Source organism: Electrona antarctica (assembly GCF_951216825.1).
Source record: "Electrona antarctica genome assembly, chromosome: 3".
NCBI lineage: Eukaryota > Metazoa > Chordata > Actinopteri > Myctophiformes > Myctophidae > Electrona > Electrona antarctica.
The window spans coordinates 13691865-13719445 of NC_136808.1; the positions used below are offsets into that span (position 1 = coordinate 13691865).

Below are 27581 nucleotides of genomic sequence, written 5' to 3' on the forward strand. Positions count from 1 at the left end.
CCCAGCCAAGGAACTCAACTTTCTTTCTTAAATGTTCAGTGCAGTTGTTCACAACCTGACACGATTACCAATTGGGCCACAGTCATGGCTAACATCATTGTCATTTTGATATTTGACTTCAATCATGTCCACCATTTGGTCGGACCTCTGCATAGTTCTTCACCAGTTGAGAGATCCTGATGACTCTGATGTCGTCTGGTTTCGAGTCATAGTCTGACCACAGATACTCCGGAGACAGTACTTTGGTCGGCTTATTGTACAGTAGGTACCTGCCAACAGAGATGGATGGAGGGATGGATGAACGGACAGAAAGATAGAGGGACAAACACAGAGACAACGAACAAGCCAACGATCATATAAAAAGCCACTCAAAAATAACAAGGATAATATAATTAGAAATTATGCTGTGAACAATATGTTACTTATATTCCTTTCATTTCCAAATCAAACCAAATTATCCTGTAAAGGGGAGCCAGCGGATTAGTTATGATTTATTTAACCACTTGAATCCCAGCATCCCAATTCTAGGGGAGGAATGTTTATCATAAATGGGTTCATTTACAGTCCGACAGGCATATTAGTCCGACACCCTATACCCCAAACCCTAACCTAACCCTAACCTCACAGTTCGACACCCTACCCCAAAACCTAACATAACTCTAACCTCTCAGTTTGACACCCTACCCCAAAACCTAACCTAACTCTAACCTCACAAGGAAGCCACAGGTGAGTTTTAGCCTGTGTCGGACTGTTAAGTACGTTGGACCAATGTATGAGCCCCATCATGAATAGCCTATCTAAGCACACAATGTATGTGAAAGCAGCCCAAGTATATTTGAAACCTCTCTTCAAAATGTAGACAGACAACAAAGCAAAACACATTCATTAAGCACATGAGAAATGAGAAAATGCATAGTTATCCTGTACTTGTTGAGATGACTCTCCTCTTGCCAGGCGGCCTCGATATTATTCTTGGCATCTATCTCTGATTGTTCATAGCAGTACCTAAGAATAGAAAGACAATCTGATTGTTCATAAGAGTACCTGAGAGTATTACGACAAGAATGCTGAAAAACATTCTCAGGTGAAAGCATTACTGCCACTTTAGCTTACAATATAAAACTATAGTGACTCATAGGAATAGACTATGTGACAACCGGGAATAGTCTGGTGACCACCCGAGAGATTGTTGACAGCCGGAATGTAGACGGCACCCGGGTGAGCAGTTTGGGTTAGCGCCCCAGCCTGTGTCCGCCGTGAGGAGGAAGCCCAAAAAACCCACATGAGGCCTTTAAGAGCAAGTGGAGGTTTCACTTCTGCAGGCTCCACCGTTTCCTTACCGGTGGAGCCTGCAGAATCCACCACTCACGAATGAAGTGTCTGGTGCTGGGAATCTGGTGCAACGCACAGGTCCTGGCTACACCTAGTGAGAGCAGGAGTGGACCTGGTGAGGCGTAGGAGGTGCCCGGCCAGGAGTCAACCCACAGTGCCTAGTCCCTCCACGCACCGGATGGCCCGCCCGGTACCCGCCCAGTACTGGATGGCCCGCCCAGTACCGGCAGAGTAGTTCTGGAGCAGCGGATTATGTGTTCCTGGTTTTTCCCTAATGGGACTGATAGAGGGTAGCTACTGGGACGTAAGTCGGGACTTGATCACCCTGGCTGGGTCACCCGAGTGAGGGGTATGATGTTGAGAGACCCGAAACCCAGAGGACCTTGGGATACATCACTGAGGATACGTCCCAGGTGCATCCATGCGATATTTTTTAGTTCTTAAATATAATCTCTCAGTTAGAGATAAAAACAAGCTCACCCAGGTAGTCAACCAGGCAAGTAAGATCATTGGAGACAAACAATTGCAACTTCAGGACATATACAACCGCTCCATAACCAAAAAAGCAATTCAGATTTACAATGATTCTACCCATCCTCTTCACTCTGAATTTGACTTGTTGCCATCGGGCAGGAGGCTTAGGGCAAAATTAGCAAAAAAGAAGGGTTACAAAACTTTGTTTGTGCCAACTGCTGTGGACATTTTAAATAATAAAATGTTGAAATAGTCTAATCGCCACTGCTCATGATCACTGTTGTTGTGTTAATGTGAATGTATTTTTATATAGTATTTTAATGCACCTGTGTATCTTTTGTAATGTTTTATTGTTGTAACTGACTGCCGGTGTGCCAAAGACAAATTTCCATTTTATGTCAAATTGAATGGACAATAAAGCTTTTATCTCTATGACTCATATTATGATTGTATGCATGCGATGCAAAGTTTCAGTTCACACTGAAATTTGTCTTGCGACCAAGCATGTATGCAAAACACATTTGACATAGCACAAAGAAGGTAGCAACCTATCGATATATTCTTCATACAACACAAGGCTAGTGTTTGAGGTGATATTCCTTGACAACCATAGGCCTATAGCCTCTGAAGTGGTAGTCCAACAATCTCTGAACTTAATGTTCAGTTGTTTCAGCAGTTGTGAGTAAATGTGTTTGTGGTGTTGTGGCTATCTATTTGTCTGGGTGGGTCTGTCTGATTTCCCACAAGGATGCCGATACCCGAGTAAATGTAACTATGGTTTGTGGTCAACATGCCCCCTCTGTGCAGTGTGCAGTTGTGCACCAGTTGCAGTCAGTAAAGAAAAAGAAAGGTGTGCCAGGTAACAGATGTCATGTGATGACGTGACGTTACAAGACACCCATCCCGTCGTCCCAACCTGTTTAACAGGGCTTCTTAAATTACACATTTGCTAAACATTCAGGAACATTTTGTGCAGAGACGTGCACAGACTTTTGGGATAGAAGTTCCTCTGCCTTCTCTACTCTCCTCCTTTCGTCTCACCTCCTCTCCTCCTGTCTGTGTGTGCATTGGGTGGGTGGGGTGGGGTGGGGGGGGGGGGGGGGGGTATATTCTACTATAAGGAGTAGAAAATTAGAAACCCGAGAAGCAAAAAACTCTAGACCCAGTCAGAGTCAGAGATACTCAGCATGAATTTTCCTAGTAGTGATTCTGCTAGTGATTCAGGGGCCAGGTTAGTTTCCTTTTTCGAGTGCTGATGATTGATGACTTGCATCATTCCCAAGTAGGCCGGTGGCCGACGGGCACAAGTCTAGACTCTACTCTTACAATAAATGCACCACATCTCTGTAAGTCTGTACGTGTGTGTGTGTACTCCTGTAATCCACGTAACTCAAGAACCCTTTGCCGCACCGACTTCACCACCTTGAACTTGAACTTGAACTTGTGACAAAAAAACAAAAAATTGCCATGAATTCAAGGCTTCATGGGGTGTGTAATTGATAGAAAATAAGTATTTTTTGGGGGGGTGAACTACTCCTTTAAAGCAGAAATACCTCCTAACAGCTCTGCTCTGCTTACCTGACCAGTTTGTACATGTCTTCCAGGTAGCCTCCCCACACAGCTGCAGTGTAGTAGTAATCCCCCTGACCAGCTCCGATGCAGGCCTGAGACTGTGGGCGCCGCTCATACGGAAACTTGTCCCTGTGTGTGTTCTAATATAGAGGAGAGCATTGAAACAGGGGTGGAACAGTTAATCGAACTAATCAATTTCAATTGATTATAACAATGTATCAATCATAACATAAAATAATCGATTAATAACCAATCCATTATAAACCATAAGAAAGCTTACATGTTGTGGGCATGCAGATCGTTTTGCATGATGTGCAACGTGACGAAGTATAAAATAACGCTCAATATAATAAATATTATAAAAATGGTGTGTCTCGAAAAAATTATCGATAGTTCGAAGATAATTGCAGCCGTAGACATTGAAACACCAATCACACAATAGAGAAAGTAAATGAACAAATAAGCAAAGTCTATTTTGCACGGTAGGACTATAGGGTGTCCTGTAAAATAATATACCACATAAGCATTAGCAACAATAAACCGTGCATTCAAAAGTTATTAATTTTCAGGACAGTCAAAACTAGGGTTGGGATTCGGAACCGGGTCCATTTCAGACCCGGTTCCGACATTGCGGATCCGGAGCCGGTTCCATCGTTTTTTTTATTAACGGTTCCCCAAACGGTTCTCATCAGTCGTCATTTAGCTCTGCTGTGTCTGTGCATGCATGCATGCAGAGCCAAGTTACTGGGGTGACTTCTACTACTTGACATGAGTGAGTAGATTAATCGTGTGACTCGTGTAGGCGTATTGAAATTGATCAATTTGTCTGCACTTATTTTTACAACTTATAAGCAACTCAACTGCTTTTGATTTGGCTCTAAATTAATCGCGCAACTGTTGAGAGCCCAGCCTTTAGGTGCATATATACCTCCATACATTGATTACTTTATAAACAGTTTGCAGAAAAAAGCACAGGAACATAGCCTAGAGTTCAATACAAGGTCTGGAGGAGGATTTTATAACCCAAGAAAGCACTATGGCTTGTTTCCATTAGGGTAACTGGGGTCCTTCATATTAAATTAATCTGAACATTAAAGACACAACATTTGTCACCACAATAATATCATTATTGCAATGTGTACTGTATATTTAATATACAGTATAAATTGCAACAATGATATTGTCGTGGTGGCTAGCTGGTGGTGGTGAAGTTTAAATAATAGTGCCACCTCATAATACAATAATTTAATTTGTGTTTATTAAGTACTTGGTTAGGTTAGTTATAATATAAGCATAATATATGTCAGAAAAAAAAGGGTAAAAAAATAATATTAGGAACCGTTAAGGGAACCGTTAGGAACCGGAACCGTTAAGAGGGATCCGGTAAGGATCCGGAACCGTTAAAATCCTAACGAATCCCAACCCTAGTCAAAACAGAGTAGGATCATATTGTCTTCATATAAAATATGTATTTATGTATTTCTATGTGGAAAGTATATACTACTAGTCTACTACTAATAACAACAGTAAAACCTTGTAGTAGCCACGGTGAAGCACTGCAGACATCCGACTCAGGGACTCTGCTCCGAAACGGCCGTGGAAGACACTGTCAATATCCATCATGAACAGGTAGTCTGCCTCACCACGGATCTGCATGGGAACAGAACACAGATGATTCAGATTAGAAGAAACGGAAGGTGTGTGATGGCCGCCTCAGCAGCCACACATTGAGACAGCCTTCTTATACTTCTTCTTCTTTTCGTGTCTTTGAAGCATGTGGTTAGATGACAGTTTCCCATTTCTTTACACAGTCTTTTGCATTATTGTTGCAATGTTTGGGTAGTAGAGGGCAGACAAGGAAGTGCTGCATCGTATGGTCCTCTTATACTGTATGGTGACTTTTCTTTTTGGTTTTGTTGTTGTCAACATACAGTTGGGTGCCACCGATATTGTCCCTTATCATTTGACCCATTTAGGCCTGACCTCAAAATTAAAAAAAAATCCTTCTAAATCCTCCAGTTTTCTGAAATAAATATTTTCACGATTTTTCAAAAATTGCAGACCTACAAGCTCGTAGCGCGCCACTCGGTGGCGCGCTATGAGCTTGTAGATTTTCTATTTTTCAATAGCTAAATTATAACATAATGTTTAAAACACCAAAAGGGATTCCCGCCCAAAATGTCTGTCCTTTTGCGCAGATCACGCAAACCTCAGCAAAAAGAAAAGGACAATATCGATGGCCTCCAACTGTAACCCATATTTCACGGACAGCCTAATTATGCAGCTGCTCAACCAACTGGCCATGCTCAAACAACCCCCAACTGACCAAGCCCACTCCTTGAGACGAGAGATCAAATAAGATGATATACAATGAGATCAAAATCTGGTGTGTTCATTAACTTATCTCAGTATACAAATGTAATCATGGGTCCATATTTGGTTTCAGAATTACAAATTAAAATGTTAACATTGATGATTTCACTGTTTATCAGTATGGTCTCAGATCAAATATATCCATGTATCCTCAGAACAGAGAAGTTTGTGAAAGGCTCAAAAAGAGCCTCTCTCTCTCTCTCTCTCTCTCTCTCTCTCTCTCTGATTGTATACATAAGAAAAAGAAAATAGCAACAGTAAATGTATATAAATAATATCTCTGAAGCCAGTCCTGACAAATAAACTATTAGTAAGTATTAGTAGGTGAATACATACATAAATAAACAAAAACAATGAATACGTTTCATTAAACAATTAAGAGGTGTCGTGAATTTCAGGTTTATCCAACTAAAAATGTTCTGGTGTAACTAACTACAGTAAGTTCAGTGGACACACTGTGGACATTACTTTTCAGGAAATGGAAAAAACAACCAGATTTACACTGGATCAAATGTAGTTGGAATTATTAAGTCACAATCTTCTCTTGTTAATATTTTTCATTGGTTCAATATGACAATATTTATAAAACACACTTTCAAAATGTTTCTAAAATAGCATCTCTATACAAGCTCACACAAAGCTTGTGCCAATGTGTAGATGGGCTATTTTTGTGACAATCCTGTATGACCAAGTAGTTAATTAATTTATGAGAAAATATAAAACGTTAAAATATGGAGATACAAAGTTTCTGCCTGACAGCGACAAAGTGATATTATTTGACTTCCTACCTGTTGGTCAATGGTGGCGGTGGCCCATTTCATTCTGCCCAGAACCACGTCCTGCCAGCGCTTGGCACTGGGTACTGTAATGACTGAAATCTTCCTTCCTTTGCCCAGGGCGATCTGCATAGTTGGTAATAACCAGAAAACAAACAATATTATATTTATAATATAAATAAAGCACAATCAAAAACGTCCAAGACTTTAGCCTTTCAAACATTCTGTTTAACCACTTAACTTAAAGCACAAATAACATGCATTTTAAAACGGCTTTTGTCCCTCAAAGTTATTTCTAATGGTTTGAGCCTCAATCACCACTTATATACAACCAGTCCTTGTCATTTATTTCTGGACTTTGAAAACAGTTTTAGCTGCTGTACCACAATGTCCTGAGGTGGTGGGTGTGCTGATGTGCAGATTATTTAATATTTGAGTCATTATAATACTGATGCTAGATTAAACCAGGCTTGTTTCCATTCCATGCCAGCTTGGAAAATCAACAATGGTGGACATTGTAAACAAAGTGGAAATGCAAATTTGGAACTGATGACTGAAGAAGAGGAGGAATTATACAAAGTAGGGTGACATTGATGACATCACGATGAGGACAAAACCAGTTGAGCTGTTCCTGAGAGCAATTACCATTAAAGCACCCATATGATATGAAAGCCTGATTGTTCAAAATTGGTTATTTGTGGGGATAGAAATCACATATGGGAGCCCCAAAAACACAAAAGAAATAGAAAAAGTTGAATTTTATGTTATAGGTCCTTTAAGTCCTATATACTGTACTTCCCCGTACGACAAACAGTGAAAATAGCCGATCTACAAGCTCACAATGTGTTGCAGCGGGGCGTGTTGTGAGCTTGTACATCTGCTGTATTCAGAAAAACTTTTTTTTTAAAAATTGTTCGTCTATAATGACATGGGTGAAAGTGGTTTAAACAAAGGCCAGAACTATAATCCATAATGTTTTATAAGTTATAACACTGTACTGCTTCTGGTCTCCTTTAATCGATTTCAATATCATGTCCGTGCTAAGAATATAATATAAATAAAACCAAATAACATTGTAGTAATACTCATTATGGTAAAGCACCACTGACTGACCTCAGGAACTTCATCCTTGTGGTCCGTGAAGACGAAATAAGTAACTCGGAAGTCAACAAGGAAGTGCTTTTCTCCAGATTCCAGGAAACCCTTCAGGAAGCGTGTGTACCTGATAACACATTATTAGGGATGTTAAATACTTTTGCATGTGATGTGACAGACAAGACAGTGCACTTTTCATTGTATTCCTCCATTGCCATTGCCTGGCCCTGTATCTCAAATGGTCAAATAGACATTTGATTAAGGAATAGAATATACCTTTTCTATTCTTTCTGTATTCTTTCTGGATATTAGCAAAATGTAGATTTTTATGTTAGACATTGAGGGAAATTCTCAGATGGAAAATATTTAACGCCGCTTATCAACTACCGGTTAATCGATCGAAGGTTATCAATTATCAATAATGAATTAATCGATAGTTGATTTCAAACGGGAAGCGAGGAACGCACACGTTGTTGCCTGGATCAACGACAGATCTGCTACAGGTCTGCTCAAGAGGGGGGCGACAACATAAGCGTAAAAAAAAAGCTAAACAGAGTCCAGGTCTGGTGAGTCGCGGGCATGTGCACGAAACGAGCACGCGCGCAACAAATTCACAGGACCGCGCTCACGTAAATACGCTTGCGTTGTCGCACCGCGACTGCTCCGCGCAAAAAAGCAGGTCTCATTGAAAATGAACTATAGGCGCGTTATATCGCTTCACATTTGAAAGGCCCTTTATGCATATAGTGAGAAAGAAATGTTAGATAGATAAATAGATATCTATCGTGGCTGTTATCTTGCTAGATCAATCAAGATTCGCTCCACATCAGTTCATTGGTGGGGGCTCCCCTCGAAGCGCAGGTCAGCGCAGGTGTCTGTCCCGGAGAATTCTGACCTGTCTCTACTTTTCTACAGACTATATAGCATGCTGTGCCTGCTTGTGACCTTGCTACGCACAGCTATTGTGCACACTCTTTTAAGTAATGGTTGATGCTCTAAAGGTCTACTTTTTACCATCAGGTGAAAACTTTTTCCGTTCCCTTTATAGTGAAAATAGCAATGCGGTGTACTTCAAAAAACATAAAAGTAAAAATATGGAGAACCAAGGTTTACACACAACAACGATTACACACACATACAGTTGATTGATAAACAGACGTGTGTGAGGTGAGGTGAGACACCTCCCCGTACCTACTTTCCAACAGCAAACACTACTACAGCAATTCTGGGGTCCATCGGCTTGTAGATGGAATCTATAACCACGGGGTCAAAGGTACCCTCCCAAACCAGAGGAGCATTCCAGTTGGTCACAGAGTTAACGTCAGTCCGTCTGGGGAAGAAGAGAGATCTGCGTTAAACCGGGAACTGCCCATAGATCCGAAATCCCGTTAGTCTGAACATGCTCCCAAAGACAGTTTACAACAGGGACATGCATGCTGCACTGTCTCAAATAAATGACACAAGGCTGCTGCCAGTCTTGTGTAATCGGTCACAAAGATGAAACAGAGGCCAGGTCAGAGCTTATAGCTTCTTTATATTGTTTGCACATTGACAAATGGCCATATATAATTTGTATTCCCTCCCAAACACACCCATGCCTGTGTTCCGCCATACCTTGATCATACAGTCCATCCACATAAGGGATCAGACAAAACAAGATTTCATAGCAAAAATGGCTGATCTACAAGCTCACAACGCGATGTAACACAATGTGAGCTTGTAGATCTTCTATTTTATTTATTTATTTATTGTGGGGAAAAAAGAGACATGCTAATGACATGTTAAATTTGACCACATCTATGTCAGGTTGAAAGTGCAAAAACATTCAACAGTCAATTTGTAGGATATAGAGTTTGCACACAAAATACTGATATAGTACATTTGAAAACAATTCCTAATGTTTTATATATTGCAATAATAGTGTGTGGTTTTCACAAAGTCCCAAGGCACACCTGGACTTATCTGTGTGGCCTTGGTGTGGGGGAAAGCTTGAAATTAAATATTGAGGACTTCATTTAATTTGTTAATTTGAGGCGATTAAATCAAGCTCTAACAGCCATTATTAAACTGAGATATGCTAGTGGTCCAGAGCTAAAAGAAAACAAGATTGAGAACCACCGATCTATTCGTTTCCCATAGTTGCCCATATTCTGTTCTCTTAACCATAAATATTAAACTCCTGTCTGATTCATTGCAGCTTATGTATGCGCAAGGCGTGAATCTATTCTACGTCCGAGCATAGACATGGTGACGCCCCGCCTGCCTCTGATTGGCCTACCGACACTGCCCGTCTTGCCCCCATGGTTTCACCAGAGACAGCCTTGTAACTAACTTGTAACTTTTATTTTTGTAGAAGAGGCAAACTAATATTGTCTATGCCGTTTGCTTTGATTGAATAATTGATTGAACACATACATTCTACTATGATTTGATTTGGGTGTGTTCTAAATAAAGTGTTAGTTTTGATTATCGAAAGAATCAAGGGAAAACAGACCTTACAGTATGATAATTTACACATATATATAATCAACACACTTTATTTAGAACACACAATCAATTATTCCATCAAAGCAAACGGCATAAACAATATTAGTTTGCCTCTTCTACAAAAATAAAAGTTACAAGTTAGTTACAAGGCTGTCTCTGGTGAGACCATGGGGGCAAGACGGGCAGTGTCGGTAGGCACTGTCAGTCTGTCTGTCTGTCTGTCTGTCTGTCTGTCTGTCTGTCTGTCGAGGCTTTCAAAAATAGAAGAACATTTTCAATAAGTCACAATTTCTGGACTGGTAAGTATAATGAGGTTTTCCACTGTTGCCTTAACATTTTACTTTCATGTGAATGACACTATTGTTACAAATTTATTAATTATAAGATAATTGTTTATGTTTGTTCTTGTGTGTAATGATTTGAATAAAACTTACCCTTGCTGTGTACTTGGCTGTTCATAGGTAATTCTGAGAGAAACAAAAATGAGGAAAAAAAAATGAGGCTCAGTGTCTGTTGCGGTACACCACAAGTAGAAAAAAGTACAAGTAAAAGTACAACATTAGGCAACAATCATAACGTATACAACACACGCACGCACTCACACACACAGTTGTATCTCTCTCTCTCTCTCTACATGTATTAATGTACTAATTAATGTACTAATGTGTTCTTACTTCGATGGCATTAGTAGCTCTCCAACTTTCCAACTGCCATTCTTTGGGCAATTTCTGCTCTCCATAATTTTCGATATAGACGTGTCTTCCACATCTCTTGAATCTGGCACAGCACGGTTACTGTCATTGCAAAGCCTTCATGGAAAACGATAACAAACAAGATTGTAACATGCTCTTCAAACAGTCAAAAAACAAAAAAGCTTGGTTCAGTTCAGTTCATTCTTGGATCATGAGGGTGAATATGAGGGTCCTTCAACATTAAGATCTTTGATAACCACTTTACTAAGGCATGGATCTAATCTATTTGATTTCTTTGCGTTATTAAAAACGTGTCTAATTCTTCAGAATCTGCAAAAACATTGGGAGCAGTTCACAAAACAAAAACAATGTTCAGGAAGAATGTTTGACAGTACGCACACATCATTCATAAAACCATAGAAAGCTAATCTTACCGTATGTCATATGGTAAGTAGAAATAGATGACCCTATAAAGACACAGGTCAAGAGGTTAGCCAGAGAAATAAATCATTACGTCAGTGTTTTCTCTATAGCCTACATCCAGGCCAGGCCAGCAGTAGGTTTATCACAATTATTGTATATCATTTACTTGAGATAATTACAATTATGTTGCATAATCATAATCGTTTTACATGTTGACAAAATTTCATATATGGTATTTTATTTTGTGTCACTTAAAATTGTATTAATTTTTGAACAAAATCCAAAGAAAACAATAGCAAAAGAAAGAAACAGAAATACAAAATGAAATAAAATAAATTATTTCTGTTCAGTCTTAAATGTTGTCCATTTGGACCATTTGTCCTCCATTTGTTCTTCCTGCCGTCTCAGACAGTGTCAGTTTCTCCATGAGATGTCAAAATGTCATATATTTTCAAATATAAAATAAACAGCGGAAATAGCAGATCTACAAGTCCATAGGCCTACAACACGCCCACCGCTTGTACATTGGCTATTTCCACTACATACAGTATGTTTGAATAAATTAAAAAGTTATTAAATATGTTAGTAATTTCTTTGTGTATTTCAGTTATTTGTCATATCTGCCTTGCAATTATGGGAAGTTGTCTTATACAACGCAGTTTCGGGAGAAGAGACCTCCTTCCGCTCGACCTTAACCACTCCCCCCTCCTTATCAATCACTCCTCCTTCCTTATCAAACTCACCTGCCTTCCATTATCTCCTGGCCAATCCTGCCACAATCACCACAGTATAAATACACCTGTGCGCCGTCAACTACCTGTTCTCACTGCATACGTGATCAAGAACAAACAACCGTCTTCCGACACCGAAGTGACAAGTCCTCAGCAATCCTCAGCGATCAATCAACACGTAAGCGTCACTCTTTGACAGTCGTCACTGACTCATTCAGCTCAATCCGTGTTCGTTAAACTCCTCAGTCACTCATTTGTTTGTAAACAATCACACCACCATTGTCTGTGTTCCCACGAACACCCGAAGCGCCGCTTAACAGCGGCGCGGGCTGTCTCCCTGTTTCCATCTCTCTCGCTCCGTCCTACAAATAAAGAGAGAGGGAGAAACTAAACCACCAAGGCATCAGCGCCGCGGCTATTTCTCTATACTATACTATATATATATATAGCTACTGAGTCCTATATATTATATACCCTCCGTGGACTAGATATAGAGTAGGAATATATAGTATATATATATAGTATAAGTGATTAATTGATACTGATCGACTATATACTCAGATATTTATATATATATATACATACTCATCGTGAACTGGATATAGAGTGATTAATTAATCTACTTTATATAGATATCTCCATATATTACACTGATTGTGGACTATATATATAAGTGATTAATTGAGACCGATCTACTCTATACATATATATATATATATAGATATCTCCATATATTATATTGATTGTGGACTATATATAAGTGATTAATTAAGACCGATCACTATATATATATATATATATACATATACATATAGATATCTCCACATATTATACTAATCGTGGACTATATATGTGATTAATTAAGACCGATCACTATATATACATAGATATTCTATATAGTCATATCCACAATGGATGCACGCCACCAGCTGGAGCTCTACGCTTCTGACAGCGAGGAGCTCTTCTCCAACGCAAGCCCTAGCCGTGCCTCCACCTCCTTTGTCCCGGACACTGACATGTCAGGCTCCCGCTCCGAGCGTTCCGTCCCGCCGGCTCAGCCAGGCAGACAACCTGACAGCAGCCACAGCAGCAGCCGCACTCCGTCCTCCTCTCGGTCCTCCCGCTCCTCCACCCCGGTCGCCGCCAGCCTCGGCTCACTCCAGCTGTCGGTTGCCGACTGGACGGTGGCCGGCCTCCAGCGCCTCCTCACGGCCAGAGGTATACCATTCTTGCGCACTGACCGAAAGGCGGCACTATTCGCTGCATGGCTGTCTACCTCATCAGGCCGTCCCGGACGCGACGCGGCCCCGCCCACCCGGGCCACGCCTCCCGCCATCTCCGCCCACCAGCACCAACAGGCAAGTGCCCGGCCCACTTCCCTCCTCCCCCCCCCCTCACCAACACACCGGCCGGTGCACACGTCGCCTGCAACAAACCTCCTTCCCTCCTCCTCCTCTCTCCCCCATCCCCCCCCCACAAGCACGCTGGCAGGTGTGGCAATGCACCACACTGGTGGTCGCGGCAACGCGTCACACGGATGGTCGCGGCGTCGCACCTCGCCCACTTCCAACCTCCCCCCCCCCCCCCCCCCTGCACGCTGGCGGTCGCGGCAACGCGTCCCGCCCACTTCCAACCTCCCCCCCCTCCCCCTCCGCACTTAGACAAGGATCTTCCCAACACCCCCCTCCCTTCCCTACGAGCACGCTGGCAGGTGCGCCAACGCGCCACGCTGACTATCGCGGCAACGCGTCACGTCGGCGGTCGCGGCAACGCACCTCGCCCTCTTCCAACCCCCCCCCCCCCTCCCGTTTTCTTCCCTCAGGTCAGCAAATGCCTCCTCCCCCTCAAGTCCGACGCCGCGCACCCCAGGACCACACCATCTCCCCCTCCCCCCCCCCGTCCCCCCGCCGTGGTCGATCTAGACAAGTAACCCGGAAACGCTCCCCTTCCTCCTCCCCATCTTCGTCCTCCTTAGCACCGCCAAGCGAGCGTTCGACCCCCACCTCCCCGTCTCCTCCCCCCACCCGCCAAGCTCACAGAGACCGCCGCCCGACACCTTCCCACCCGGAGCCCACCCAGCGCCAGACCCGCCGCCAGGCTCACCGCCGCTTGCCACATTCCCACCCGGACCACACCCAGCACCAGACCCGTCGCCAGGCTCACCGCCACTCACCACCCTCCTCCCCCCCCACCGATCCGGAGCCCACCCAGCGCCAAACTCGGCGCCAGGCTCGACGCCGCTCGCCCTCCTCCCCCCCTCCCGCCCACCTGGAGCCCCCACAGCGCCAGGCTCGCTTCCACTCGCCCCTCCCTGAGCGCACCCAGCGCCAGCGGGCTCGCGACGACTTCGTCCACCACTCCACCCGCCGTTCAGCACGCCACCGGGCTCAGGGCGCCCCCCCCGCCACCCCAGCATCCCCCCACAGCCCCCGGTCAGGCTCCGCCCCCTCCTGCATGGCCTGCTACGAGCACCACCCCAGCTCCTCAAGCCCTCCCCGCCACCACGGCGACCACCCAGGCCACGCCTCCTCCCGACCCAGCACAAGTCCTCTCCTTGCTTTCCTCCCTGCTCCTCGGAACCCCCCAGGCAACTCCACCCACCTTCCCCCCCGCCTTCCAGATGCCCGCTGCCCTCAACTCCGGCCAGCCTCCGGCCCCCATCTTCACTCTCGCCTCAGCCACCCCGGCCACCCTCCCGCAGTCTGCCGTCTCCAGGCCATCCCCAGTCCCGACTCACCTCCGCACACTGATACTCAATGGTACGTACGTAGACCTGGCAGAACTCATTCAACCATCCATCACAGACCCCCTCCGCAACAGGGAACTCACCACCCCCCTTGGCTGCCTCGCGCAGCTCCGTCAACCCCTCCCCACACGGTCCCGGGACCTGACCCCCACCGAATTCGCATTCGCATTCTCCCTCTACAGGGACGTGGTGTTCTCCGTGTACCCTAGCCGCCGAGCCGAACTGGACCAGTACCTCAACCTGGTCCTCGAGTTGGCAATTCGGTTCGGCGGCACAGGGTACTACACCTACCACGTTCTCTTTGCCACCCAGGCGGCCGCCTGTATTCAACAGCTCAACCAGGCCTCGTACTGGGGGGTCCTGGACCACGAGCTCTACTGCAGGGTCTTCGCGTCCAGGGCCTCCCTGTCCTGCGAGGTCTGCGGAGCTCCCTCCCACCCGGCCTCCGCCTGCACCACGGCCGTCCAGAAGCCCCGCCCCAAACCCCCATCCACCTCTGCCGCCCGCCCTCCAGCCCAACCCCCCCGCTTCCGCTCCGCAGCCCCCCCTCCCCCCATAGTCCCCAAACAAGACCCGGACAGCCTCATCTCTCCCTCCAGCGCCACAGACAAGCAGGGAAGACCCATCTTTTACCAATCCGGAAGAATGATCTGCAATAACTTCAACCACCTCGGCTGCTCCCAATCCTCATGCAGGATGCTGCATGCCTGCTCCTTTTGTGGAGGAGCGCACGGCCGCACCACCTGTCTTCACAACCCCACTTCCTGACTAGCCCGCCGCCACTTCAACACCCCCGTCAAAATCCCAGCCCTCTCCCACGCCCTACGCAATCACCCTGACCGACAGTTCGTCCACTTCCTCCTCAACGGCTTCACCAATGGTTTTCACCCCGGCTTGCTAGCCATCCCCACCACTTCCCACACCTCCCACAACCTCCTGTCAGCCACCCAAGACCCAGCAACGGTCGACACCCTCCTCACCAACGAAGTCAAGGAGGGGTTCATGATGGGGCCCTTCCCAGAGCCTCCCTTCCCGGTATACCGCATCAGCCCGATCGGCATTGCCACGCGAAAGTATTCAGGGAAGAAGCGCCTCATCATGGACCTCTCTTCCCCCCACAACTCACACATCCCCAGCATCAACAGCCTCATCCCCAGTCACGACTTCTCCATGCACTACCACACCGTCAACCACGCCATCAACCTCATCCATCTCACAGGCCGCGGATCCCTCCTCTCCAAAGCCGACATCACACATGCATTTAAAGTCCTCCCCATCCACCCCGACTACTGGCACCTCTTCGGAGTCCAGTGGAAGGACTCCTTCTACTTTGCCACCCGCCTCACATTTGGATGCAAGAGCAGCCCAAAAATATTCAATTCACTCTCCGACGCCCTATGCTGGATCCTAATCAACAACCACCCCATAGCCCACCTCGTGCACCTCCTGGACGACTTCCTCATAGTGGAGCCCCCTCCCCCCCCCCCCCCGCACACGGCCTCTCCATCCTCAGGTCCGTATTCACAGACATTGGAGTCCCCCTCTCGGAGGAAAAGACCATCGGCCCCGCCACCTCCCTGGAATTCCTCGGCATCACCCTGGACACCGTGGCATTCAAAGCCTCCCTCCCCCAAGATAAACTCAACCGACTCACCCTCCTCCTACAGAACTACCTGGTCACGCCCCGCTGCACTAAACGCCAACTCCTGTCCCTCCTCGGCCACCTCAATTTTGCCCTCCGCATCATCCCCCAAGGCCGCCCCTTCCTATCTCACCTCCTCACCACAGCATCCTCCGCACGCTCCCTGCACGACCTCATCACCATCACCGACCCATGCCGCACTGACCTCCGCCTTTGGTACCACCTCCTCTCCAAATGGAACGGCATCACCCTCTTCTATAACACCCTCACCACCCACCCCGACGACATCCAGCTGTACACCGACGCAGCTCCCTCCATTGGCTTCGGTGGCTACTACCAAGGCCGTTGGTTCGCCTCGGCATGGCCACCGGAATTCACCACCCTATCCCACTCCGCCACCCACCCCTCCTCCGCCCTTCACGAACTTTACCCAGTCGTAATCGCCACGCTTCTTTGGGGCCACGAATGGTCCCGAAGGAGCATCCACTCCGACAACACTGCCACCGTCGCCATCATCAACAAAGGTCGTTCCAACTCCCCCGACATCTCGCCCCTCCTCCGCCGTCTCACCTGGACTTCCGTCACACACAACTTCATCCTCCGTGCTGCACACATCCCAGGTCACCACAACATCATTGCTGACTCCCTCTCTCGTCTCTCCCTCCAGAGATTTCGGCTGCTCGCTCCGGAGGCGGACCCCCAACCCACGCCAGTTCCTCCCTTTTCTGCAACCATCTTCACCTGAACCCCCACATCCGTCACCTCATCACCCAAGCCCAACATCACATCCTCAACGGATTCTCGCCGGCTACCCTCTCAACCTACCTCTCCGCCTGGAACGCCTACAAGCGTTTCCACACCATCTCCAGCATCACCTTCCCTTCCACACACCTCCCGGTCATCGCAGCCTTCGTCACCTACGCCCACTCCCACCTCCGCCTTCGCACCTCCACCATGCAAGTCTACCTGAGTGGCCTCAACTTCTTCTTCAAACTCCTCCACGGGTCCCCATGCCCGTCCGTCACTCACCCCCACATCATCCTGTTACTCCGAGGCCTTCGCCGTGCCGAAGCCCCGGCCCCCGCCGGCCGCCAGCCTCTTGCCTCCGACTCACTACTCAAGTGCCTGGCCACGCTCCGCGCCGGGTACCTGTCCCCCCTGGTCGACCTAACCCTCGAAAGCATGTTCCTCCTCGCCTTCTTCGGGTTCCTGCGCTGCGCAGAATTCACGGCTTCCTCCGCCCGCTACGACCCTTCCCGTCATCCTAGCCTCTCCGACGTCACCTTCCACTCCTCCAACTCCCTCACCTTCACCCTCAAACACAGCAAGACAGACCAGCTCGGGCGTTCCTCAGTGATCCACCTCTTCCGAACCGATCCTCCTCTCAGCCCCTACGAACCCATTCTCCGCTACATCTCCACGAGACGCTCCCTCAACGCCTCACCACACGACCCACTCTTCATCACAGAGACGGGTTCCATCGCCACCCGCTCCTGGTTTCACAAACACCTCCGCCAAATCCTCACGCTGTCCGGCCTCCCCTCCCAGCTCTACTCCGGCCACTCGTTCCGTATCGGCGCAGCCACCACCGCGTCTAGACGAGGCCTCTCGGACCAGCTCATCCGAATCCTCGGCCGCTGGTCCTCCCAAGCCTACCAGTCCTACATCAGGACTAACATCACCGACGTCCAAAACGCCCACCTTCACCTAGGCCGCCTGTAAAACCCTCTCCCCGTTCTCAAGGATCCTCACTCGCGTCCCTTCCTCCAGTCCCGCACTCGTCTCCCAGTCAGCTCTTTTGGGGGCAGTACCGGAGCAGAGACGTCCGCTCTCCGAGCGCGCATACACGGCGTCCTCTCCAGAGACTACTCCCCCACCCTGAGTCTCACCCATCCCGGGTTCCCCTCCTCCCCCCATTTTTCATATTCAATAAACGGTTGAACTTGAGCGAAGGTGTGGTCTCTTACTAAGTGAATTGTATGATAATTAAATGTCAAGTAAAAACATTTTTTATGTCATGATCGTGACAGCCCTAGCCAATACAACAACTCTCCCACCACGGCAGACCAAAAACATATTGGAATTTATATTGAGTAAAGAAAATATTATAGCTTTTATAAGCTAGCTGCTACTATGTTTGTATGGAAGCAGTCCTTATTTGTATCTCTTTATGTGACTCATGTGTAAATAAAAATATATCCCATTCATACATGGGAGCCATTGTTGTAACTCGTAACATAAAATCGCCTGTCAGAACTTGAACATGGAAATCGAGAATCCTGAGAATCAGGAGTCATTTTATCGTCATCTTATTGTCACCAAAGCAAATTAATATTTATTTTTAGAATTTCAGTATTAAAAGTGTCAAAAATAAAGTAGGCCTAAGGGGCAATCTCTGAAATCAGGCTTATGGATTGCCATGAATGAATCTCTTTGAATAGTCTCAATGAATCCCATATTCTCATAACAAACTCAAACTCAACTTTATTGTCTAAACAATAAATGAGAAATTATTTACACATTGCTGGGGCTCAAACCTGCTTCCTTCCTTCCTTCCTTCCTTCCTTTCTTTTTTTGTTTTTTTCTTTTCTTTTTTTTTTACCTTACTCGTCTGGTTACATTTGGTATTGGTAATGTGAAAAAAGGCTTAGTTACACTTACACTTTTTGTTCACACCTGACAAAAGACCATTAATATTAAATATTGACGTTGATAGTTAAATAGAATCGTTTAAATGTGATGCCTATGTAATGTGATTTTGTTATAGTCCAAAGTCATGTCAGGAGATGTAGTTGGCCCTTGGGTGTTTAGATATTTTCTAATATGGCCCGCTTTGAAAAAGGTTTGGACACCCCTGAGCTATGGCATTATTATGTTAATATAGGAAAGGGTGAAGGTGAACCTCTGTACACCTCTGTACACCTCTGTAGCCTAATACAAGAGAATGACAACATTCAAAGACTCATACAGATACATGAAGTCTGTGCCAACAATACCAGTGACAATGTGGCAATAATAACTGGCACTATCAAAGAGTAGCGCACATTCAACATCTTGAAGGCAGGTGCTGCAGCCCGAAGTGAACTGAGACCAGTGTGTAACTATTTACATATTTACAATTTACCTAATTTTTGTCAACTCTGGCTTACTCTAAGCACTGGAGTTCCTGCGCATGCGTGGCAACGTGCTTTGGGCTCCGTTGCCACGGTTACGTTATACCCGCGGCGATAGGATCTGCAACAGTGTCGGAGTTACTGCACATGTGCGGCCACAATAGTTATATCGTCATGGTTACAGTCCCTGCAGGCTCAGCCTATGGGATTGGAATCCGTAGCCGCAGGGTGCATTCACAGACAACGCCAGCACAGGCATACCTGGCTCACAGCTAGGTAGAGAGAGTGAGTATGTTGGCCAAAAAACCCTGGACTCGGCAAGGCTACTTACTTACCTGACCTCTATGACATGCAAAAACAACTCTTTACATTTACACTTCTTGAGGCAGACTGGAGCTGGGAAGAGACATTTACTGCAGGTGCAAGGCTGCACTCTACCAGAACATGTTCTACATGAGAGAAGAAATAAGTGGCGAGACAGTTATCTAGGCTGCTACTAGGAGAGCACGATGCTGCCATCTGATATGAAGCCATATGATGCCATCTAACCAGCCATAGCCATATCTAATCTGATATGAAGTTCAAAGTCACCTGACATTCTTATATGATAAAATTTGAACAACAAAATATTCAAAATATTCTATCAGGCGCAGTGTGGGGAGAAAACTGGAAAGAAATGCCTCATGCAGCAACATTTAATTTCTCTTATATTTCTCTTAGGCCTATGTACTCTAAATGTTCTGTTATTTTCAACTGCGCCAATGTTTGTTTCTTAAGAAAAAATGCTCTTAACCACATGTGCTGAATGATGAATCCTAATTGATCATAAATTGGAGGAGCATGGCTATTTGTTTGTTATTAGCATAGGTAACGCCAAATAACGTTTTTGTGTGCTGTGTGTAAGGACTTTGGGACATGGACCACACAACTAATAGGTCATGACCAAAGTCTGTACAACAACTTTGATGTGGTTCTGTTCTGCAGCGCTTTGACTAGGCTACTGTTTAATACACTTAACCATTCAGGACGGGAACCCCTTTTGGTGTTTTGACCCTTCTTTCTTTCTTTCTTTCTTTCTTTCTTTCTTTCTTTCTTTCTTTCTTTCTTTCTTTCTTTCTTTCAAAATAAAACAAAAGTAATACAAAATATCTGAATATATATATATATATATATATATATATATATAAGACACTGAACCCCAAATTGCTCCCGATGTGCTGGTTGGTACCTTGCATGGCTTCCGCCGCAATCGGTGTATGAATGTGTGTGTGAATGGGTGAATGTAATGCACAATCTATGTAAAGCGCCTTGGATAAAGGCGCTATATAAATGCACCATTTATATATATATGTCAATAGACAATAGGTAAGTGTGTTGACCGGTAGCTATACTGACATTGATTCCAGGGGAATAAAATCGCAGCAGTGACAAAACACACACATCTACAACACCAGACATCACAAGGTCTCTTTACGTTTTCCATCTAAAACATGAATGCATCGTGCGTTTCCGGTCAGTTTGTGTGTTGGTCAGGCACGTGACATCACGTGACATCATCAGGGATGGAGATCCCTGATGTCATCAATATTAAGCCCATATATGGAGATCCCTGATGTCATCAATATTAAGCCCACATATGGAGATCCCTGATGTCATCAATATTAAGCCCACATATGGAGATCCCTGATGTCATCAATATTCGCCAGCAACTCTACATCTGACCTCAAACATCAAATTACATCTTCATATGGAGCTGACCTGTTCTGACATTCCATATGTCCCAATCCATCCTTACCCCCTATGCCAAAGCACCAGCGCTCGCCCAGCAGTCTGCTGTCACCCAGGCGGATAGGTAACAAGACAACTCACCCCTAAAGCCACTTTTGGTGAGTTGTCCAGACAACTCACCCCTAAACGTGAAGACATCTCACCCCTGCTTTTTTAGGGGTGAGATGTCTTCACTTTCCGGGGTGAGATGTCTTCACTTTTGGCCACTTTCGGGGTGAGATGTCTTCACGTTTAGGGGTGAGTTGTCAGGACAACTCACCGGGGTGAGATGTCTCGTATTCTTTGAGCTATACTTTACTGAATATTTCACAAGAATATAACACAAGAGTCAAATGTACGGTCAAATGTAATGTAGTTTATTTAAATATAGAAACATTGTAAACAAAGTTCAAACAGCAGTTTGTACAAAAAATATAAAAAAAAGGTAAACATCAAAAGTTTAGAAAAACATCAGTTTGTACAAAAAAATATAGAAAAAAGTTAAGTATAGAAAAAATGTAAACTAAAAAATATAGTAAAAAGTTGTCATAAAAAAAAAAAAAACATCAGTTTGCTACAAAAACACTAAAAAGTTTAGGTAAACATCAAAAGTTTAGAAAAACATCAGTTTGTACAAAAAAATATAGAAAAAAGTTAAGTATAGAAAAAATTTAAACTAAAAAATATAGTAAAAAGTTGTCATAAAAAAAAAACATCAGTTTGCTACAAAAACACTAAAAAGTTGTCATATCTACAAAAAGAAAGAAAAAAGTTGTGCTGTGTGTAGGGGAGTGTGCTGTCCCATTTTGGTCAAATGCATAATAAACCTTACAAATACAAACATTATTGTTTGTATGTAGGCTACCCAGTAGCCTACCCATATGATTAGATGAATGTGCAACTCACAGTCAAGCCCCTAGTCAGGGACCTCTATGGAACGATGATTGATATTGCTTGTAACTTTATAATTTTTATCAGACATAATAATGCTATATAGTTGTTTAAAAAGTGACATAGTACTGCTTTAACCCATTTAGACCTGACTTCGAAATAAAAAAAAGTCTTCTGAAAGAATATATTCAAAGATTTGTGCTGCATTTTCACGATTTTTTCAAAAATAGCATACCTACAAGCTCGTAGCGCGCCACTCGCTATGAGCTTGTAGATCTGCTATTTTTCAATAGCTTAAAGTATAACATAATGCTTAGTTAAAACACCAAAAGGGGTTCCCATCCAGAATGGGTTTAACTGTTACACCCCTCTAACAATGCTTAAAAAAAATTGTACAATCTATCAATTATGCAAGAATGTAAACATGAGATAGTCAGACTGCAGCACTGAAGCGAATTGATATAGCACAGAGGCCATTAAAACCCACTTCTGTCTCATTCTGTCTCCTAAAACTCAGACTTTCTGCAGCATCTAACTAAATAAAGCTGTCTTCTTCTCTGCTCTCAATGTCAGAATGACTTATAGAGTTACAATGTGTAACTTTGTGTATGTGGAAAAAAACCTCTCGATCACTCTCTACTTACTAGAACTATGCTTGTTATGGTTAGACCGAATAAATTGAGTTTGTTTAGCTATCCAGTGTGCAATCATTGTCTCCACCAGGCCGAAGGCATGGGGAGAGAGTATGTTTTGCACTCCGTCCGTGTGTGTGTCCGTCCGTCCGTGTGTGTGTCCTTCCGTCCGTCTGTGTACAGCTAATCTCCGGCACCGTTAACCCGGCCGATGCCAAACTTTGCACACACACTCCCTGGATGCCAACGATGAACCTCTGCCCCACATTTTCCAGAACGGCCTGTTATAGCGCCACCATGAGGCAGCTTTTCACATGTTTTACCTAAAACTGCACCGATCTGCGTGAAACGTTGCATGCACACTCCCTAGAGGCCAAGGACAAACCTTTGACCTGCATTTTCCGCATCTGCCTTTTATAGCGCCACCAGGAGGCCCACTTTTGTAAAACACATTTTTGGATATTACTCCTCCAGATTCTGTCCAAAAATCTCACAAATCGTTACACAGTATCTCTATGGTCATGTGCTCAAGTCGGATCTGTCTGATATTTTATATTCCATCCTAATTGGCTATAATTGGCTTTCACAGTTTGCAAGATTGCCCCGTTTTGAACAATAGCCTCAAATCATGAACGCAGCATGCAATTTACGTGAAATCTTTCACACATTTTCTTACTAGGCTGAGGAATATATCCCACCCTTTTCACATTGGCCTGTTATAGCGCCACCAACAGGTTGATTTTTGCAAAACACATTTTTGGAACAAAATGCCTCAAATCATCCAATTGCCATCAAAGGCGTATGAAGAAATGGCAATCGGTACACATGATCTCTGTAGTCATGTGATCAAGACGAGTCTGTTGGATTTCTCAGATTGTACACTGATTGGCTAAGATTGCCTTCCAAGGTTTTCAGGAGTGGCCCGTTTTGTACAAAATGCTGCACATGTCCTGCTCATCCAGAATTCTATCCTCAGAGATGCTATGAGTGATCTGGCTCTGCATTTCCTCAACAAAATGAAGAAAATTGTTGCAAAAAAAAAAAAAAAAAAACATCTCCTAAACATTTTGCCAAACATCACACACACTCCTATCCTCCTGGTGGAGACCTGTGCCCGGAAGGGCACTTTTTCTAGTTAATATATGTGTTCCTGTCGGGCGCCCGCTGGCCTAGCGGTCCAGGCGCATGCCACACATAATATGGCTCTGGCCTGACTGCGTGTCACGGGTTCGAGTCCCGTTCATGACGACCTTTGCTGCGTGTCTCTCCCCTTCTCTCTCTCTCCCTCTTTCCAGTCATGTTTAGCTTGGGAGGCAGGGTTGTTCCTGTCTACCTTCACTTGTATAAAAAGGCAAAAAGCCAAAAACAAATCTAATATATATATATATGTTCCTGTCTAGACTAGAGATACTTAGAAATAATTAACTCAGTATTTGGTATAGATCAAGCAATGCATCCACAATTCCACTATAGCACGCAGCCTATATGCCAAATGTTATACTGTGATATTATACAGTATTCAGCACATTATTTTAGGGCTATTTTGCAAAGACATTTATTTTACAATATGCAATCATTAGCGACATTGTCACTCGTGTGTGTGTGTGTGTGTGTGTGTGTGTGTGTGTGTGTGTGTGTGTGTGTGTGTGTGTGTGTGTGTGTGTGTGTGTGTGTGTGTGTGTGTGTGTGTGTGTGTGTGTGCAAACTTCTGAAGAAATGTGAACTGAACCCCTCTCAATTTGGTTACTCCAGAAGAGTCCAGATGGCTGTCACTTTTCTCACATGCTAATTAACTAGCAGTAGCAAGATCATTGTCCGAAAGTTCGCTTCGTTTGGCAGGTGTGAAGGCTCATTCGAATCCTAATGCGTGTCTAATGTGTCTGTCTGTCACTGTGTGGGGATCCGAGTGGAGACTTTCTTCATCTTGTTTAAATATAAATACTTCAAAATTAAAACACATGTTTAGCTCAGCATGATCTATAAACTGTATAGCTAACATGGAATATGCATAATAATTGTGATCGGATCATCAATGGGACTACATCTATTGTAAACTTCGGATCATTTTGCGCTCCCGTCTCCGCTGTGCCTCGTTCATGTGCCCAAAAAAAGAACAGTGGCGCGCACACACACACACACACACACACACACACACACACACACACACACACACACACACACACACAGTAAGTCTCCGACGACACACTGCATCCGTTACTCTCACTTTACGTGAAAAGTCAATTTTTTTACATCGGCTTCTGAACACATTGATAAAATTCCCTGCTACGTTTCCTTGCTTTCCCTGACACAGCCAGTGTGAAGGCAAACCGCATCAAATTAAATATGCAAGAATCCAAATTCTCCGCCCATACGCATTTGAGTCTACAGAAGTATTAGGTGAGAATGTGACCTAATTAGCAACTTTGTACAGCCGTCAGACTCTGCCTTTGAAGCGCAAACATTATCCACAAACGACCCCCCCCCCCTCAATGCTGCATAGAGAGAAAGAGAGAGAGAGAGAGACGCTCTACTCCTAAGTGTTTCACCGGATTTTACTGTTAAATAAATAAATAATTAGCCGTGACTGCGCACGTCTGTAGGAACCGATAGTTAGATCCGAAATTGAATTATGCCTACTGTAATGGGTGCCACGGAAAGTACAGACAACTCACCCCGCAATGTCAGAAAGTGAAGACATCTCACCCCGGAAAGTAAAGACATCTCACCGGGGTGAGATGTCTTCACTTTCCGGGGTGAGATGTCTTCACTTTCCGGGGTGAGCTGACCGGACATCTCACCCCGGACATCTCACCCCGACATGTCAAAAAGTGAAGACAACTCACCGGGGTGAGATGTCTCGTATTCGGCGGATATATGTTTATCTGACCCCCCATTCCAAAGCGTCAGCGCTCGCTCAGCAATCTGCTGTCACCCAGGCGGATATATGTTTATCTGACCCCCCATTCCAAAGCGCCAGCGCTCGCTCAGCAATCTGCTGTCACCCAGGCGGATATATGTTTATCTGACCCCCCATTCCAAAGCGCCAGCGCTCGCTCAGCAATCTGCTGTCACCCAGGCGGATGCGTGCACGTGACCTCGCTTCTCGCCCTCAGGCGTCTTATACTGGTAGAAATATGTCATGTCATTTGCTTTTGATTACGGTTAACACACTGCACACTGTTTAAAATGTTTCTTTTATACTGTATCTGTACTTAAAAACTGAAATTGTAATTATGGTTGTTGAGTTGTTAAGAGGTTATATTTACACAATGATGTACAATACCATATCATCATATCATTTGGTTGTGTTTTAAGCTTTTCTTATACTGTCTTATAAAATCTAATGTGGACCCCAGGAAGAGTAGCGGCTAAGGTAGTAGCTAAACATTAACAGTTGTGATGCTGTAAATGCTGTGTCAGCTAGGAGGCCGAAAATGAGAAAAAGAGGAAGCATGAATGCACATAATCGGGGAGGATCCAGTGGAGCATTTAGTATTTCCATAGCCCACAAATGTAATAATTCAATAATGCACCATTCAATCAGTTATAATTACTCTAAAAAACAAAGACTAAATGTGATTATAATATATTCATGCATTTATGTTCTTCTACTTTAAAACATATATTTCCCTGCATTGGAAAAACAACTGTTTGTGGCCTAATGAGCTCTTCACCACCTCTTGTAACATTTTCTCTTATACCTGAGGGAATTCCTTGGCTATCTCTTCTGAGGCCCAGTGACTGTTCCTACAGGCTATTATAGTAGGCTAACAGTCATTGTCAGCCACGCTCAAAACGCACCGTGAGATATTTTTAGTGTGACACTGGTGTGCAACTAAGTTTAAAATCTGGCTTTAAGATCAATGGTGTTCTGTCTTCAATATAAACGAGCCTATGTTGTTTGGGGGAGGTGAGGTCCTTGAGGATTAAAAAAAAAAAAAGGTGAGAAAGACTGATCAATTTATTTGGTTTCCAGTTAATGTCGTATGTTTGAAAATAAGCATTCGTTCAAAAACAATATCGTTTAGAAGTTCTGAACACAACTAAAACCTAGCCAACACTGGGTGCTGCATGAGTGCAGCCATTTCTTCATTTCCATTTCACAAGAAAAGCCCTGGGGGGTGTTGTTGAAATAGAATGTGCCGCGTTTTGTTTTGCTAAGGTACATCATGTGATCTTCATGTGGTTTTTAGTTTTATATAACGGTCTCTTTCATGTAGGCCTTTCAGATCTGAGTGGATTATAGCCTACTGTTCTTTATATGCACGTGTTGGTGAATAGATCAGATCATGTTTCTGTGCGTATAAGCTACTCATTGGAGCCGACAACATTCAGCAACATATAGTGTGAGACTGTCTGAAATAAATGCATACATTTGTGTTCTCTACAATTCAGTTTACTTTAAAACTTCCAAAGACATTGAATGAAATGGTTCACAATGCGGTCTCGCTATATGCAGGGTCATTCATGGTAAACTGCAGATCATGTGAAAGCAGTTAAATAAATGAAATGAATAACTTCAAATGAAGTAGTTATGAAACTGAGGAAATTATAGATAAGGTAAAAATATCCATAGATGCATGTGGGTTTTAAAAAAAAGCCTGCTCCACATACAAAAAATACATCATCATTTTACATTAAGGCTTTGATTTTATACAATGAAATGTGCAAATTAAGCCTATTAAACAGCTATTGTTAAAAGTCTTACCCTAGGAGGATGAGGAGAGCAGCAGCCAATGCAACAGCATGAGTCTTGGAGACTTGTCGAAACATATCAATATGTTCTAATCTGATAAATATCTGCCTGCAGGTATATTGAAGTGTATACAGTTTAG

At 44.4% G+C, this 27581-nt stretch overlaps 1 protein-coding gene across 1 annotated transcript; it reads right to left on the reverse strand.

Moving 5' to 3' along the window:
- LOC306919525 (globoside alpha-1,3-N-acetylgalactosaminyltransferase 1-like) lies at positions 1-27581 on the reverse strand. Its single transcript, XM_079496187.1, has 11 exons — positions 27455-27581; positions 11236-11268; positions 10784-10918; positions 10544-10576; positions 8818-8952; positions 7641-7749; positions 6540-6653; positions 4912-5028; positions 3385-3518; positions 928-1005; positions 1-269 (listed from the first exon to the last, which is right to left on the reverse strand). Exons 1-11 carry the CDS (start codon positions 27517-27519, stop codon positions 119-121), a joined length of 1104 nt encoding a protein of 367 aa, XP_079352313.1. The 5' UTR covers positions 27520-27581; the 3' UTR covers positions 1-118.

Coding starts and splice junctions, on each gene's coding strand:
- LOC306919525 (XM_079496187.1), bottom strand. CDS start 27,519: ATGTTTCGACAAGTCTCCAAGACTCATGCTGTTGCATTGGCTGCTGCT. Junction 11,269..27,454: donor GCTCTCCTCATCCTCCTAGG/GTAAGACTTTTA, acceptor GTGTCTTTATAG/GGTCATCTATTTCTACTTAC. Junction 6,654..7,640: donor ACAAGGATGAAGTTCCTGAG/GTCAGTCAGTGG, acceptor CCAACTATGCAG/ATCGCCCTGGGCAAAGGAAG.